Source organism: Ipomoea nil, unplaced genomic scaffold (assembly GCF_001879475.1).
Source record: "Ipomoea nil cultivar Tokyo-kokei standard unplaced genomic scaffold, Asagao_1.1 scaffold2791, whole genome shotgun sequence".
NCBI classification, from domain to species: Eukaryota; Viridiplantae; Streptophyta; class Magnoliopsida; order Solanales; family Convolvulaceae; genus Ipomoea; species Ipomoea nil.
Window position 1 is genome coordinate 177902 of NW_017619219.1, and position 18192 is coordinate 196093.

General features: G+C 43.6%; 2 protein-coding genes across 2 annotated transcripts; one reads left to right on the top strand and one right to left on the bottom strand.

Moving 5' to 3' along the window:
• Positions 1–796: 796 nt before the first annotated feature.
• On the top strand, positions 797–3682 carry LOC109157583 (protein FAR1-RELATED SEQUENCE 5-like). The gene is made up of 4 exons (XM_019305441.1): positions 797–887; positions 1261–1359; positions 1480–2326; positions 2707–3682. Exons 1-4 carry the CDS (start codon positions 797–799, stop codon positions 3680–3682), a joined length of 2013 nt encoding a protein of 670 aa, XP_019160986.1.
• Positions 3683–12491: 8809 nt separating this feature from the next.
• LOC109157584 lies at positions 12492–13058 on the bottom strand. The gene has a single exon (XM_019305442.1). It carries the CDS (start codon positions 13056–13058, stop codon positions 12492–12494), a length of 567 nt encoding a protein of 188 aa, XP_019160987.1.
• Between the last annotated feature and the right edge of the window lie 5134 nt (positions 13059–18192).

An 18192-nucleotide genomic window follows, 5' to 3' on the forward strand; every position in this document is an offset into this window, starting at 1 on the left:
ATATGTTACTTTACTATTAAAACTATTTTATATGTAATATATATAGAAATATATACATTTGAAGATTATGTATAGATTATATTTGTATGTAATATACATGTACTGTACGTACATATGCTACTTACTATTATTATGTTTTGGAAAAGTATATATTTTGGAGAAATCAAATGTTTTGGGAGAAAAAGATATTTTGAGGAATTTGTATTATCTCTATATTATGGACTAAAAATGATTTTGGGTAAATTGTGTGGAGAAAAAATTATTTTGGAGGAAAATAATTTGGAGAAAATTATTTATTTTTGGAGAACATGTTATTTTTGGAGAAAGGTATTTATTTGTGGAGAAAAGAATTATTTTAGAGAAACTAGAATATTGTGTGGTGTTCAGTAAAAGAGAGTTACTGTTCACTTGAACCAATTACTACTGATTGGGCTTAGAATCCCATGAGGGTGTATCACATAAGTTATGATCCAGTTTCGAAAATGTATGAGTATGTGGTAGTAGGTAGTGAAACCTGACTACTTGGATCATATACTACCCAGTGGCAATTTATACCATACACCTCGGCGTATAGCGCTATGTGCGCCCAGCATCAAAACGATGCCGTATGGAATTGTTTCGTAACGGACTTTTTTTATTAGTCTGTTAACGTCGTCAAATGGTAAGAAGAGGGAAGTGAGAGAGCGGCTCTAAAGAGATGGTGTCGTCGCGCCGATCATGCATATTGGATTAGAGAACACGAGAGCGATTTGATTGTTTGATTTGCGTCGTATTCTGCAATTATTGGATGTAAGCCATGTATGATTCGATTGCGCAGCAGGATATGGCGGAGATAGAGCATACAACTGATCCTGTTGGAGTGGTAGATACAGAGGATGCTAATCCAGGTATTTGATTTTTAAGATTTTATTTTGTATTTTTGTTTGATGTATGATGAATATATTGAACTCGCCATTGAATTATATAAGAATTGATATAGAATTGCTGTTTGATTGTGGTTGTTTTGGATGTTAGTATGGTTTGATTTGAAGTTGTTTCAGGGAGGTTGTACGTGTATTTTGATTTGTTCGTTTTATGATTATGTGTATTGTGCCATATGTGTATGTGTATTGTAGTTATGGATTATGTACATTAACAGTATGGGATATAGGTTTTATGTATTTTTATGATTATGTGTATTGTGCCATATGTTTATGTGTATTGTAGTTATGGATTATGTACATTAACAGTATGGGTAGTTAAACTGTATGTGATTTGCAGCTGATCAGGATTTGGTAGGGATGTCAGTGTGTTCGGTTGATGAAGCATATGACATGTATAATGATTATGCTTTTAGAGTAGGTTTTAGTGTGAGGAGGGGTAAGCAAAGATATAATTCTGCTACAAAAACAATGAAGACGAAGATGTTCCATTGTTCGAAGGATGGATTTAAAAGGAGTACATGAAAAGGGTGTTATTCTAAAATTGATGGTCGTACAGGTTGTGGTGCATTTGTCCAATTCGATTTACATGAGAATGGAATGTGGATTGTTTCGAAGCATGAGAAGTTGCATAATTATGAATTGGTTCCACCAAGCAAGAGTTACCTTCTAAGGTCACATAGGATGGTGTCTAGGAATCATATATCCTATCTTACTGATTTGAAGAGCAGTGGTGTGTCTGTTGCAGATGGTGTAAGATTCCTTAAAACACAATCAGGGGGATCACCACTTGTTGGGTTTACAAGTAGGGATGCATATAACTCTCTATGTACCGATGCATTGAACAGATTGGATGGCACCGATTCAAACACATTGATTGAAATATTCAAATGGAGGCATTCGAGTGAAAGGGATTTTTACTTTGAATTTGAGGTGGATTTGGAATCAAGTTTGTGTAGTTTTTTTTGGAGGGATGGATGGATGAGGAGAGACTATGATTTGTTCGGAGACTTGTTAGTTCACGATACAACATATCGTACTAACAAATATGACATGATTTGTGGACCTTTTGTTGGCATGAATAACCATTGCATGAATGTTATGTTTGGATGCGGTTTTTTGATGAATGAGATGATTGAGTCATTTGTATGGTTGTTTAAGAAATTTTTGAGATCTATTGATTACAAAAGTCCACAAGGCATAATGACTGATCAATGTGCTGCTATGGCTGCTGCAATTGTTCAAGTTTTTCCAAGTTCACAACATCGGCTATGTATATGGCATATTGGCGAGAACTCAAAGAAGCACATTAAAGGGTTAATAAATCAAAAAGATTTCCTAGATATATTCAATTGCTTGTTGAAGTATACGGATACAGAGGCAGAGTTTGAATTTTACTGGACAAGGTACGTGTCTGATGTATGCTTCGTTATTTTTTTTTTGTTTTTATTATTAGTTTATATATGGATTATCATTGAATTAATATTTGTAGATTATATTATACAGAATACAGAATTAATTTTTTGGATCAAGTTTATGTGTATATGTTTGATAGTTTATGTGTATTCATGTATAAGATTATGTACATTAGTCTGTTCTGTATGTTATATCCTGACATGCTTGTAGGTTTACTTTAATATATCTATGGCATGTTATTTCAGGATGGTTACAACATATAAATGTCACAATAATCATTGGATTGAAAAGTTGTATGGGTTTAGAGAAAATGGTGTCCTGCTTTTAATAAAGATTATTTTTCTGGTGGGATTTTATCTTCTCAAAGCAGTGAGACCACCAATCACTCTATTTCTAGAAGGTTGTCCAAGACATCTGGTTTGTGTGATTTTTATAACTCATTTGTTGGGGTCATATCAGAGTGGAGAAGTAGAGAGAATGGGGAAGGTGTTCGTTGTTCACAAGGTGTACCCACAATGGTGATGGATAATGTTAAGATTCTATTGCATGCTAGGGAAATTTATACAATTGAGATATACTATTTGTTTGAAGAACAATTTTTGAAAGGTGGATCACGCTATCAAGAGTGTGTGATGTTGGAAGATGGTGTGTATAAGTATCATGTCTGGAGGCTGGATGTTGATATTATTAGGCATGAAGTGATCTTTAACAGTAGACAAATGGACATTGGATGTAGTTGCAAGTTGTTTACTGAATTGGGGATTTTGTGTTGTCATTGTTTACGCATTCTAAATGTGCATTGTGTTTCTAAAGTCCCCGAGAAGTATATTTTGAAGAGGTGGACTAAAAAGGTTGTTGAAGTTGATAATGTTGATACAATGTCTAGAGTTGACAGTGGTAATGATGCATATTCTGTTTGGTTATTAGAAATTATTAGGAAATTTCAGAGGCTTGCTATTTATAGTCAGGAAAATATCGAAGGACGGAAGATTTGTGAAGAAGCAATTGCAGATGCAAAGAGAAGACTTGAAGCTGAATTTGGTGGCAGTTTATTTGAAGATTGTGACATAGGATCGACAAGTGGTGTTATAAAGGATCCATCTACTAGGCGGATGAAAGGGTTGCGGAATGGGAGGATGAGCAGCGTTATTTCAAAGAAATATAACAAAGCAAGGGGACGGAAGCATCTTGCAAATATGGTTGCTTCCAAAATAAAATCTGCTGTTCAGTCTCAAGCTGAGGGTGATATTTTAAATATTGCAGGCGATGGATATCTTGTGCACCCAAGTTCCGGAGGTTCTAGTTTTTGTCACGTTAGCACAATGTCAAGCATGGAGGATAATTAAAGCACATGTTAGTGTTAATCATCGTAGTTATATGTATCATGTATAGAATGATCTTAAATCACATAACTCAGCAGTAATAAAATAGACTTTTATTATGATATGTGCTGTTTTAAAAGTTTATGTGTATTCATTATATACTTTATGTGTATTCACTATATACTCTATGTATATTACTTTATATGATTATGTACATTTTAATTTGTGTTAATTACTTTTATATATTTATGTACATTTCTTTTTTAGATTTGCAGTTATCAGTATAGGGAAATGAAATGCTTGGTCATATGTGTATTATGTACATGTTTACATTCAGTAGGATGTTTGATTGTATATATTACCAGAAACAAAATATTTGTTAGACTTTTTTTAGTAGTATGTGCACTATTTGAAAGTTTATGTGTATTCATTATATGGGTTATGTGTATTACTTCATATGATTATGTACATTTTTTGATAGTTCATAGTTTGTGTAGTATATGCATTGATTATGCACAAAACCATATTGGGGAATATGAAGAATATAGAATACAAGTAAACATTAGATTGGATTACCAAAAGGAGCATATACAAATTTTTGATAATTGTTTATCAACTGAAACTTCCAGAAATTGAACAAAAGATACAGGTAACCCTGAGTTTGGATTAGCAGAATTGATTTTTACAGATTGTGGTTAGTAGTTTCACTTCTATTTCTTGTAGTTGTCCCTTGCTGATTGCATGACTGTTTCCATGTATTCGTTTTTCTTCCACATGATGATGTTTGCTGCATATTTTGCTCTAAGCGATGTAATGAAAGCAGCCTACAGTAAACAAAAGATACATGTTAAAATTAGCAGAAACAAGAGATAACATGTGTAATGTAGAACAAAGTTAATTATTACTTACATCACTATCACCCCCTACGAAACCAGTTTCCCACTTGTCTACCGCAGTCCCTTTGTAAGTTTCCATGTGGCGCCTGCAATACACACCACAATCTGTTGTGTTCTCTTCATCTTGCCATGGCATGTGAATGCACTCAGCTTCAATATTCTTCACTTTCCTTGCAAGGGAGTTTTTCTTCGTTTGGAGGTATTTGTAGAAATTTGTTTTCTGCACATTATAGTAATTGCATCGCGCTAGACATCGCGCTCGACTACTCAACACTTGAAAGAACACAAAGATAAACATCGGGGCGACGCTCGGTCAGCGAAAGATGCTGGTAACCCACCAATACCGTTAAGTATCATAAATAGGTATATATAAGATATAAAAACCATTTTCGAAATGGAATACATATATATAAGTCAAAAGCCAAGATCAAAAGACAGCACAAGACTCACCACTCACAAGGATAACACCGGGAACACATCCCAAACCACAAAGGTTAACCACACACAAGGATAAAGACTCACCCAACGGCAACACATGCCAAACAACACAAGCCTCCGTGACTACACACGTCACGAGAGAAGATCACACAACAATGACTACACAAGCCCTCGTGACATCACCCATAACGAGTTGATATGCCTTCCTTATGCCCTGTTCCAACCTTAGTGTAAGACCCCGTGTTACGATCCCTAAAACCAATTAATCATTTAACCAAATTACCCAAAAGAAAGAATTAAATCACAATAATTAATTAGGAAAGGCCCACCATAGTCCACGAGCCCTCATCCCTAAACACAAACTCTTAATTCCAAAAGGAATAGAATTAGCAAGCCTATAATATTAGTTCCTAACCAGGACTCCTAAATATATAAAAAGGGGACTTAAGAGGCACCTAGAACCCCCCCACCACAATAAACGACTTACCACCCCAAAGAGCTCCAAGAATTCCCTTAGAAGAAATCAAGAAAGCAAGAAAGCTTAAAGAAAGACCCTTCATAGCCAAGGAATTAATTAAGGCTAAGAGGTAACCCACGTCTGAACAAAACCTATTTTCATAGCTATGATTCCCCTCTTAGGATTTCCCCATATTATTGTGTATTGATGATTGTGATATTATTATTGATGATTGGTGGGATGATTCCATGGGTGATCTTGATGATGAGAGGTTCTTGATAATTATGGTGTTCTTGATATTTATATGATGTTCTTGATAATTGTAAGATGTTCTTGATGTTTATGTGATATTCTTACCGAATCTTGATATTAGAAGATGAATTGTGTCCTTGTTGATTTAAAAGTGATTAGAACCCTAGATTGTATCGTATGATATCATTCTAGGTATATGGGGTGGGAATTTGCATGATTGGGTGTTGATTATGTTTAGAAAAGCATGATAGGTTATGTGCCGTATGTTTCTTGATTTTGATTCGTTAATTGTCTACGTGTGTTATCAATTGCGTTTGAAAGTGTCTAAGCATGGTTTCGGGTTCCACAAAGGTTCCCGGGACGTTTTTGTGATGAAAGAGTCAGTGGGCGGTAGGTGGGGGTAGGGGACCCGCCACCTACCCGCGGCCTTCTTGGGCAACGCCGGCAGCGGGCAGCCGGCGGGCGGGCTGCTGCCCGCCGGGCACCCGCTGCCCGGATTTGCTACCGCCGGCGGGTGATCCCTCACACACCGGCTACCCGCTGGTTTGAACCCCACTTTGGGATTTTGGCTTCCCCGTTTGATGTTCCCCCGACCCCCGTGGTGTCCCAACGGACTCCGTCTATCGTGCCTATGTCTAGTTTGATATTTCGGGTACCGTTCGTAGGTTGTATGAGTCTTATATATTACATGCTAGTTGAATTAGTATCCCGTTGACCTAGGTGGAAGAAGTATGAACCCCTTAGGATTATTCTTAGTATGTGAAGGATCACGCATAGGTTTTGTTGTACGTTTTCTCCCCCTTCCCAATGTGTTAATGTGGGTTGCATGTGCTTGCTATGTGTTATGTGTGCATGATAGCCCAATTCGGTTGCGATCGGATTGGTTATTCCTGAGCTGCGGTTCAGAAGCTGGCTGCGGTCAGATTTACACTCTTGGGCTGCGGTCCACTGTTTGGTTGCGATCAAACGTTTCTACATGAGCTGCGGTTCATACTTTCCTGGTTGCGGTCAGATGACATACTCTTGGGCTGCGGTCCACTGTTTGGTTGCGATCAAACTATGATGAGCTGCGGTTCATCGGTCGGTTGCGATCGACCCCTCCGTGTTGCGATACGGGGCAGGGTGCTGCGGGGCCGTGTCAGAGCTATATGCGCTGACCCTCATGTATGGGCATGCGATTGGTCCTGTGGCGCAAACAAAGTGTGTTATGTGATGGGAAATGGAGGAGTTGTTGTTATGAGTGCCTTGGGGATGTGACTATGGGATTCTTATTGGGAATCGTATATGTTGGTTTATGATTATTAATTGTGCTTATGTTATCTGCCTTGCCTGTTGTAAACTGTATATGCTTGGTATAACTGCTGTCGGTACTTAACCCTATCTGCTGAGTCTATCCCTGTTTTAAAAGCTAGAGTTGGTAGGATATATCTCCATGCTCAAAATGGTTTTCGTATATCTCCATGTTCACAATTTTGTTTCCTTGTTACCTTCGTTTTAACTCGTTGTACCCAAGTTTCGGGGACGAAACTTCTTTGAAGGGGGAGAGGATGTGACACCCCAAAAATCCACACTCCAAAGCATGAATTAATTGAGTAATTAATTCTATTTCTCTTGAGGAATTGATTCCTAAAATCCTGATTTTTGATACTCAAGGACTAGTATTTGACTAGTCAATCTTTAAGTTGTGTTGTACCTTGTGCTTAGAGAGGAGTTCCCTTGTTCCTTACACTTTCTAAGAGTTAGTAAGGGTATCATTGTCTTTTCACTAAGAGTTAGTTTTGTAACCTAAACCTAGAAGACTTCTTCATTTTCATCCCTTACAATTCCTAGAAAATATCTCTACCTTCTCTCTAGAAAAGAAGAGTGGCTTGTTCTTCAAGCCAAGTGAGACTTTTGTCAAGATTCCAAGTTTTGCTTCCAAGATTCAATCTTTCACCTATTTGGGCATCTAGAAGGGTAAGATCTAAGCTTGTCTAGTCTTTTTGGTTCCATCTTAGTTGTCTTTTTCTTAAAGGTAGGATCTTTATGATCTTTTGGTTTGATCTTGAAGTGGGTTTGACTAGGGAGCTTAGTGGAGAGCTTGTTGTGGTGTAAGAAGAGTCTTTTGGTCTTCAAGAGGTAACCCATGCTCTACAAAACCTATTTTTCTTACCTATATATGATTTCTTGGCTTCTATTTGTGTTTTGTTATGAAATGTGAGAGTTTATACATTTATCTTGTGATATTGCATATCTAGAGCTTGTGTTTAGGATTCCTTTGTGCCATTGCTTGACATTTTCCATGGTTCAAGTCATTTTGTTGTGTCTGGTGAATGTGGGTGTAGTTCCGGATCCTGCTGTTGTCCTATTTTGATTTCCTCGAAGAGTGTAGGTATGATTTGCGTGTTGAATAAGTGGACGTCGGGGTGGACTTGATCTTGCTCTATTATTTCCAAATTCAGTCTCTGGAATTCCTTGTACAACTGGTCCGGTATGATCCAGGTGGTGTTGAGGGAGTGGCTAGTCTTTCTGCTTAGGGCGTCTGCCACAATGTTAGCTTTCCCTTCGTGGTATTGGATGTCAAGATCGTAGTCCTTTATGAGTTCTAGCCACCTTCGTTGTCTCATGTTTAGGTCTTTCTAGGTGAAGATGTACTTTAGTAGTCCTTTTTCATGAGTTTGTTGAGGGGTTGGGCTTGAAACACCCCGTGTTACGGCCCCTAAAACCATTTAATTAATTAATTAATAGCCCAAAAGAAAGAATAAATTATAACTAATTAGGGAAAAAGGCCCACCATAGTCCATGGGCCCTCATATATAAACCCAACCCCTAAACCCAATCCTTAGTCCCAAAAGGAATAGAATTAGCGAGCCTATAATATTAGTCCCTAATTAGGACTCCTAAATATATAAATAGGGGACTTAAGAGGCACCTATGACTCCCCACACGTCTAAACGCCCCACCACCCCAGGAGAGCTCCAAGAATTCCCTTAGAAGAAAGCAAGAAAGCAAGAAAGCTTAGAGAAAGACCCTTCATAGCCAAGGAACTAATTAAGGCTAAGAGGTAACCCATGTCTCAACAAAACCTATTTTCATAGTTATGATTCCCCTTAGGGTTTCCCCATATTATTGTCTATTAATGATTGGTGATGATTATTATTAATGATTGATATAATGATTCCATGAGGAATCTTGATAATCTTGATGTTGGGAGATTCTTGGTAATTATGGTGTTCTTGATTCTTACATGGGGATCTTGATGATTAATTGGAATTCTTGATGATTATGTGATGTTCTTGATAATTGTGTGTTGTTCTTGATGCTTATGCGTTATTCTTACTGAATCTTGTAATTAGAAGACGAACCGTATTCCTGTTGATATAAAAGCGATTAGAACCCTAGGTTGTATCGTATGATATTATTCTTGGTTTATCGGGTGGGGAAATCGCATGTTTGGGTGTTGATTATGTTTAGAAAAGCATGATAGGTTATGTGCCGTTCGTTTCTCGTATTTGATCCGTTAATTGTCTACGTGCTGTCGTTAATTGCGTTGTAAAGTGTCTAAGCATGGTTTCGGGTTCCACAACGGTTCCCGGGGTGAAATTATGTGATAAGAGTCAGTGGGGGGTAGGTGGGGGGGTGGGGGCCCGCCACCTACCCACGGCCGGAAATAGTATATCCGGCAGCGGGCGGGCAGCTGCCCGCAGGCGACCCGCTGCTCGGAACAGTATGTCCGGCGGGCAGCCGGCGGGTGGCCCCCCCACCCACCGGCTACCCGCTGGAAATTCCCCCAACCCGGGATCCCGGCTTCCCCGTTTGATGTTCCCCGTTCCCCGTGGTGTCCCAACGGACTCCGTTTATCGTGCCTATGTCTAGTTTGATGTTTCGGGTACCGTTCGTAGGTTTATGAGTCTATTATATTGCATGCTAGTTGAATTGGTATCCCGTTGACCTAGGTGGAGGAAGTATGAACCCCTTAGGACTATTCTTAGTAAGTGATGGATCACGCATAGGTTTTGTTATACGTTTTCTCCCCCTTCCTAATGTGTAATGTGGGTTGCATGTGCTTGCTAGGTGTTATGTGTGTGTTACCCCAATTCGGTTGCGATCGGATTGGTTATCCTGAGCTGCGGTTCAGAAGCTGGCTGCGGTCAGATTGACACTCTTCGGCTGCGGTCCACCGTTTGGTTGCGATCAAACGTTTCTATACGAGCTGCGGTTCGTCCTTTTTCCTGGCTGCGGTCAGATGACATTCTCTTGGGCTGCGGTCCACTGTTTGGTTGCGATCAAACACTATGATGAGCTGCGGTTCATCGGTCGGTTGCGATCGACCCCTCCGTGTTGCGATACAGGGCAGGGTGCTGCGGGGCCGTGTCAGAGCTATATGCGCTGACCCTCATGTATGGGCATGCGATTGGTCCTGTGGCACCAACAAAGTGTGCTATGTGTTGAGATATGGATGAGTGGTGATCATGAGTGTCTTGGGGATGTGACTACGGGATTTATGTTGGGGATTGTTGGTGTTGAGTTATGATTATGGTTATGCTTTGCCTTATCTGCCTTATCTGTTGTGAACTGCATATGCTCGTTATAACTGTTGCTTGTGTCTGGCCTTACCTGTCGAGTCATTCCCGGTTTTAAAGCTAGAGTTCGTAGGATATATCTTCATGCTCAAAATGGTTTTCGTATATCTATATATATCTCTATATGTAATGTATTTCAACGCGTTGGAGTGGGTTACCAGCATCTCTCGCTGAACAGATATATTTGGCTTTCAGGCACAGAGGACTAGAGCACTGGAGCGCGCTAGAATTGGAGCGTAGAAATAGATTAGTTTCCCTTTCGGCCTGCATGCCATACTATGCATTGTGTTTCAATGGATATTAGTTAGACAGCCTGTGCACCTGGGTTCTCTAGCCCAGGTGTGGCATAGCACCCCGTACACTTATGATATACTTTGGGATGTAATGAGATATTACCTTTATTATATAAGCTTAAAATGTCTTGAAAATCTGGGGTGTTACAGTTGGTATCAGAGCCTAAGTTTGACCCTAGGAAAAGACTCGTAAGACCAGACTTTAGGACATTAGGCTTGAACTCCAGGTACCTAGGAACATAGGACTCAGGAATCTTAGGACGCGCGGTGAGATTGTGAAACCTACACACAACTTCCCTACACCTTACCCTTCCTCATTCTAAAACCCTTCCCCACTTATCACTTCATAAGAAGTGCGTCAGACTCTAATTTAACATTCTTATGGAACACTAACCAGAAAGACGATAGCATGGCACCAAACAGAAGACAATCAAGAACTCCAGAGCCCACCACAGACGACCCCTTGACCCAATCCCTACAGCAGCTAACACAAGTCGCACAGGCACTAAGTGACGCGGCCCTTCGCAACAACAGGTCCCCACCACCTCCATCAAACGCAAACTCAGACGTCGCCCGACAAGTTTCAAATCACCGACCACCCACGTTTTCGGGAGAAGAGGATCCCGCGGTCCTGGAAGAATGGATCCGAACCCTTGATAAGATTTTTGGGGTAGTAGAATGACCGGAGGAACGCCGCGTAGAGATAGCCTCGTTCTACTTCGGACACGAGGCCGATCTCTGGTGGATCCACGAGGGGCCCACTTATCAACAAGAACCAGGATTCAATTGGGAGAACCTCAAGACACGACTACGAGAGAGATTCTATCCAACCCACGTAAAAGCATCCATGTACGAGGAGTTCCTTCATCTAAAACAAGGAACGGCCACCGTCATAGAATACCATAAGCGATTCCTCGAGCTGGCACGCTTCGCGCCAGAGCTAGTCCCCACCGAGGTAACCAAGATAGAGAGATTCGTGTCAGGCCTCAACTTCGAAGCTCGAAAGGCGCTAGTGGTAAGCAGACCTCGAACACTCAACGAGGCTTACTCCAGTGCCGCGAATCTCTATCGAATCCAACTACTCCAACGCGGAGTTCAGGAACAAATACGAAGAAGAAACACTGGAAGTGGGGCACCGCCGATGAAAAGAACGAGAAACGACACCGGCACAAGGTCGAACAACCCGACCAACCAAAGACCGCCCCTGGGAAACAACGAAGCTAATCCAAGAGGCTTCCCTTGCCCGAGATGCAACAAAAGCCACAGGGGCAAGGATTGCGCGGGCAACCCCTGGCAATGCTTCAATTGCGGAGAGGAAGGACACAAGGCCTTCCAGTGCACTCAACCCCAAAGACCACGCCCCACCACCGTGGGTCAACACGGGGGCACCGGCCATCAAGGGAGTTACGGCGCTCCCGGGAAGGTATTTGTCATGAGCCACACTCAAGCCAACCTCGGAAACGAAGAAGACCTAGAGGGGGAAAACCCAACCCCGGAAGACGAGGACCATACGGATCCCACCGAAGAAAACCCAGAAAACGAATTCTGTCTAGGATAAACCATCACACCCCTTGTATCGTATGGACCACCTATTTAGCTTAAATACTTCGAAAACATTATGTCTATTTAGCTTAGCTACTTCGGAAGTATTATGAATAAGGATCTTTGGTCAAACTTCAATTTCCACTACGAAAATAAAGCACAAGTGATATCATTAACCCAACCCTTCCCCCACTAAAGGACAAATAAGGAAAAAGGACAAAGGAAGACCACACCACCAAGAAATGCCTAATGTCACCATTAGGAATTGAACACTAGACCTCACATTTACAAGTCCAAGTCCCAACCACCAAACCATGAGTGTTTCTTGAAACCATAAGGGAACACTCCCTTAATAAACCTCTCCAAATCCCTAAAACCCATAAAATCCCCAAATCATAAACCCTTATCCTTCTTCCCCAAATCACCCAAACCCCCCTCTTCCCTCTCTCTCACGCCCCCCCTAACCTTCACCGGCCATCCACCGTAGAAGCGCCGCCACCACGCAACGCCGCCCAACCAAACGCCGCCGCCGGCCGACAAACGACCGCCAGCCCGCGACGCCGCACCACCACCCGAAACCGGCCACCCCACTCCACCCGGTAGACGCCCAGCTCCAGCCCGCTGCCACCACCATCCGGCATCACTTGAAGACTGCTGCTGCCCCACCTCGCCGGACCAGCATCGGAGCCAGCCGCCGCCGTCCCCTCGCTCGCGACAACACCACGCCGCCGCGCCACCGCCCCAGCCGGCCGCCTCCCGTCGCCCACGGCGAACCCGACAGTAACCCGCTACCACGCAACACCAAAACGACACGGGGCTGCCGCCACCAGCACGCCGTCGCCTTCCCTCGCCAAATCGACGCCAGAAACGCTGCTCGCCGGCGTCTCCCGTGAAAACAAGCGAAAAACCGCCGCTGGAAACCCGCCGTAAAGCTTGCCGGAAAACCGCCGTCGCCGCCATGCCGGAAAAAAAGGAGTCGCCGGGAAACGTCACCAACAAACGATCATCACCATGCCAAAGAAACCTCTCGGAATTCGCACCCCGGAGTGGAGCAATGCCGATTACACCGTAATCGGAGGTAAAGCACTCGAATCCGACCAATTCTCTCCGGAATTGGTTGACATGCTTAGACATCAAGGGCTTTTAGATACTTACCTCGCCATCAAAGGGGACACATACCCCGAATTGGTGAAAGAATTCTACCAACACCTTGTGGCCACCAAACGGGGTGACAAAGTAGAAATTACCACCAAGGTCCGTGGCAAGGAAATTGTGCTTTCCGAAGGCCGGTTGGCCAAGCTCTTGAAATTGACCACCACGGGTGTGTCTAACTATGACCGAAAGGGGTGGATTGATACCCAAACTATGGGATACAAAGACTATCTCGGGTACCTACTCGGGAAAGAGGACGGGTTCACCTCGGCCACTCGACCCAACCGAAAGTGGCTATCGGCGGAGCAAAAGATATTGGTTATGATTATAACCGATAGCCTCTTGCCCACCAATAACAAGAGCAAGGATGTGGGGAGCTTGGAGTGCACCTTTGCGTATCTCCTAAAACATAAAATCAAGTTCAACCTGTCGGCACTCATGCTAAAGCACATAGAGTTCTGCAAAACAAACAACCGGCTTAGCCTACCTTACGGGATGATCCTAAGTTGGATCATGGAGAAAAAGGGGGTAGACCTAAGCCACACCGAGGTCAAAACCGCCAATGGCATGGTTTTCAATGCCCAAAACCTCCGCCGCAACGACATCTACTACATCGAAGGAGGACACTATCTCACCCTCGAAGAAATTTGCCAAAAACCCGATGAGGAACGTAGGGAATTGGTTGATCGGTTGGACATCTCCAACAAAAAGCTCAAGCGGGCCATGCAAGATTGGGGAGGCACGGAGGGAAATGAAGGACAAGAGGAAGACGGGCCTAACCCGTCAGTGCACCCACAGCCAGGAGAGAACGCGAGGGGGCAAGACGAGGGTTCGGTCAACGAACGCATACTCGCACAGCTCGACCGGCAGAATCAAATCATGGAAGAAGGGTTCTCATCCCTGATTCACACCACACGCACACTCGATCAAAGGGTAGCAGCGATCGAGGCCGCCTTGGGCACACGCGGTGCACCCAGTTCCAGCGCAGGAAACCGAGGTACAACCGAAAACTTCTTTATCACAACACCATCAAAAGTTCAGCCTACCCCAAGCCAAGACAAACGTAAGGCCGCAACCCTAATCAGGAGGCCGAGCTACGAGGTGTCTAGGGGTGAAAGGATGGACTATAACACCGGGCTTCGGGGACGAAGCCCCTTGTAAGGGGGGGAGAGTGTAACACCCCGTGTTACGGCCCCTAAAACCATTTAATTAATTAATTAATAGCCCAAAAGAAAGAATAAATTATAACTAATTAGGGAAAAAGGCCCACCATAGTCCATGGGCCCTCATATATAAACCCAACCCCTAAACCCAATCCTTAGTCCCAAAAGGAATAGAATTAGCGATCCTATAATATTAGTCCCTAATTAGGACTCCTAAATATATAAATAGGGGACTTAAGAGGCACCTATGACTCCCCACACGTCTAAACGCCCCACCACCCCAGGAGAGCTCCAAGAATTCCCTTAGAAGAAAGCAAGAAAGCAAGAAAGCTTAGAGAAAGACCCTTCATAGCCAAGGAACTAATTAAGGCTAAGAGGTAACCCATGTATCAACAAAACCTATTTTCATAGTTATGATTCCCCCTTAGGGTTTCCCCATATTATTGTGTATTAATGATTGGTGATGATTATTATTAATGATTAATATAATGATTCCATGAGGAATCTTGATAATCTTGATGTTGGGAGATTCTTGGTAATTATGGTGTTCTTGATGCTTACATGGGGATCTTGATGATTAATTGGAATTCTTAATGATTATGTGATGTTCTTGATAATTGTGTGTTGTTCTTGATGCTTATGCGTTATTCTTACTGAATCTTGTAATTAGAAGACGAACCGTATTCTTGTTGATATAAAAGCGATTAGAACCCTAGGTTGTATCGTATGATATTATTCTTGGTTTATCGGGTGGGGAAATCGCATGTTTGGGTGTTGATTATGTTTAGAAAAGCATGATAGGTTATGTGCCGTTCGTTTCTCGTATTTGATCCGTTAATTGTCTACGTGCTGTCGTTAATTGCGTTGTAAAGTGTCTAAGCATGGTTTCGGGTTCCACAACGGTTCCCGGGGCGAAATTATGTGATAAGAGTCAGTGGGGGGTAGGTGGGGGGGTGGGGACCCGCCACCTACCCACGGCCGGAAATAGTATATCTGGCAGCGGGCGGCCGGCGGGCGGGCAGCTGCCCGCCGGCGACCCGCTGCCCGGAACAGTATGTCCGGCGGGCAGCTGGCGGGTGGTCCCCCCACCCACCGGCTACCCGCTGGAAATTCCCCCAACCCGGGATCCCGGCTTCCCCGTTTGATGTTCCCCGTTCCCCGTGGTGTCCCAACGGACTCCGTTTATCGTGCCTATGTCTAGTTTGATGTTTCGGGTACCGTTCGTAGGTTTATGAGTCTATTATATTGCATGCTAGTTGAATTGGTATCCCGTTGACCTAGGTGGAGGAAGTATGAACCCCTTTGGACTATTCTTAGTAAGTGATGGATCACGCATAGGTTTTGTTATACGTTTGCTCCCCCTTCCTAATGTGTAATGTGGGTTGCATGTGCTTGCTATGTGTTATGTGTGTGTTACCCCAATTCGGTTGCGATCGGATTGGTTATCCTGAGCTGCGGTTCAGAAGCTGGCTGCGGTCAGATTGACACTCTTCGGCTGCGGTCCACCGTTTGGTTGCGATCAAATGTTTCTATACGAGCTGCGGTTCGTCCTTTTTCCTGGCTGCGGTCAGATGACATTCTCTTGGGCTGCGGTCCACTGTTTGGTTGCGATCAAACACTATGATGAGCTGCGGTTCATCGATCGGTTGCGATCGACCCCTCCGTGTTGCGATACGGGGCAGGGTGCTGCGGGGCCGTGTCAGAGCTATATGCGCTAACCCTCATGTATGGGCATGCGATTGGTCCTGTGGCGCCAACAAAGTGTGCTATGTGTTGAGATATGGATGAGTGGTGATCATGAGTGTCTTGGGGATGTGACTACGGGATTTATGTTGGGGATTGTTGGTGTTGAGTTATGATTATAGTTATGCTTTGCCTTATCTGCCTTATCTGTTGTGAACTGCATATGCTCGTTATAACTGTTGCTTGTGTCTGGCCTTACCTGTCGAGTCATTCCCGGTTTTAAAGCTAGAGTTCGTAGGATATATCTTCATGCTCAAAATGGTTTTCGTATATCTATATATATCTCTATATGTAATGTATTTCAACGCGTTGGAGTGGGTTACCAGCATCTCTCGCTGAACAGATATATTTGGCTTTCAGGCACAGAGGACTAGAGCACTGGAGCGCGCTAGAATTGGAGCGTAGAAATAGATTAGTTTCCCTTTCGGCCTGCATGCCATACTATGCATTGTGTTTCAATGGATATTAGTTAGACATCCTGTGCACCTGGGTTCTCTAGCCCAGGTGTGGCATAGCACCCCGTACACTTATGATATACTTTGGGATGTAATGAGATATTACCTTTATTATATAAGCTTAAAATGTCTTGAAAATCTGGGGTGTTACAGGGCTATCCTGGTGAAGTCGGGTACAAACCTCCTGTAGTAGCCAGCCAAGCCTAGGCAGCTTCGGACTTCTGAGAGTGAGCTCAGTGTGGTCCATTCCTTAACGGCATGGATTTTGGCGGGGTCCACCTTAATTCCTTCCTTGGCTTTCACGTGGCCTAGGAAGGCCACACTGTCTTTCCAGAATTGGCATTTAGTGAACTTGGCGTATAGTTGGTGCTCTCTCAGGGTCTGCAGGGTTATGCGGAGGTGTCTTTCTTGTTCTTCCTTGTTTCGGGAGTAGACTAGGATGTCATCAATGAATACAATGACGAAGTCATCCAAGTGGGGTCGGAATACCCGGTTCATGAGGTCCATGAATATGGCGGGTGCATTGGTGAGTTCGAAGGGCATTACTGTGAATTCATAGTGGCCGTAGCGTGTCCGAAAGGTTGTTTTCTGAATGTCTGGTTTGGCCACTTGTATTTGGTGATATCCGGACCTTAGGTCAATTTTTGAGAATACCCCTGCCCCTTTTAGTTGGTCGAACAAGTCATCGATACGAGGGAGGGGGTACTTATTCTTTATCGTGACCTGGTTAAGTTCCCGGTAGTCGATGCACAGGCGCACGCTTCCATCCTTCTTTTTAACAAATAGTACTGGCGCCCCCCATGGGGAGGTGCTGGGGCGGATGTATCGTTTATCCAGCAATTCCTGTAGTTGTGTTTTCAGTTCCTTCATTTCTTTTGGTGCCAACCTGTAGGGTGGTTTAGAGATCGGGGCAGCGCCGGGTAAGAGGTCTATGGTGAACTCGACATCTCTGACTGGGGGTGCCCCGGGGATTTCGTCCGGGAAGACGTCGGTGAATTCGTTTACCACTAGAATGGTTTGTGGTCCGGGGGTTTTGGCGTTGAGGTCCTCGACCGGGCATAGGAAGGCCTCGCTTCCCTTGGTTAGGTATTTCTTCATTTTCATCATGTTCACCAATTTGATCCCTGATTCCTGGGGGGTCCCGCGGTGTGATACCCTTTTACCGTTTGGACCCCGTAGGACCACTTCTTGTTCTCCGCATAGGATTTGCGCTTGGAATTTCCCTAGCCAGTCCATGCCCAAGATCACTTGTACCCCATCTAGCTTGAATTGTATTAAATTGCTGGGAAATTCCACCCCTTGGATGGTAATCATTACGATCTCGTACATGCGGTCGCATTTTATGATTTCGCCGGATGCCACCTTGACCTGAAGTCGGACCTTGGTGCTGGCGTTGAGGTCGAGCTGAGTGGCAAACTCGGTTGTTATAAACGAGTTGGTAGCCCTTGAGTTGAACAATATAGTGGCGGGAGTGGCGTGTACCAGGATTTGCTTAGAGTAAGGATCCTTTCCTGAATGGTTGGCGTTGAGACATTATGAGGTGAGATGGCCCTGGGGTTCTTAGGCCCTTGGGTGGGGTTT

Excerpts from the sequence above, each read along its gene's own strand:
- LOC109157583 (XM_019305441.1), top strand. The coding sequence starts at position 797 with ATGTATGATTCGATTGCGCAGCAGGATATGGCGGAGATAGAGCATACA. Across the intron at positions 888-1,260 it reads TACAGAGGATGCTAATCCAG|CTGATCAGGATTTGGTAGGG; the intron begins GTATTTGATTTT and ends TGTGATTTGCAG. Across the intron at positions 1,360-1,479 it reads AGGTTTTAGTGTGAGGAGGG|GTTGTGGTGCATTTGTCCAA; the intron begins GTAAGCAAAGAT and ends ATGGTCGTACAG.
- LOC109157584 (XM_019305442.1), bottom strand. The coding sequence starts at position 13,058 with ATGGCGGCGACGGCGGTTTTCCGGCAAGCTTTACGGCGGGTTTCCAGC.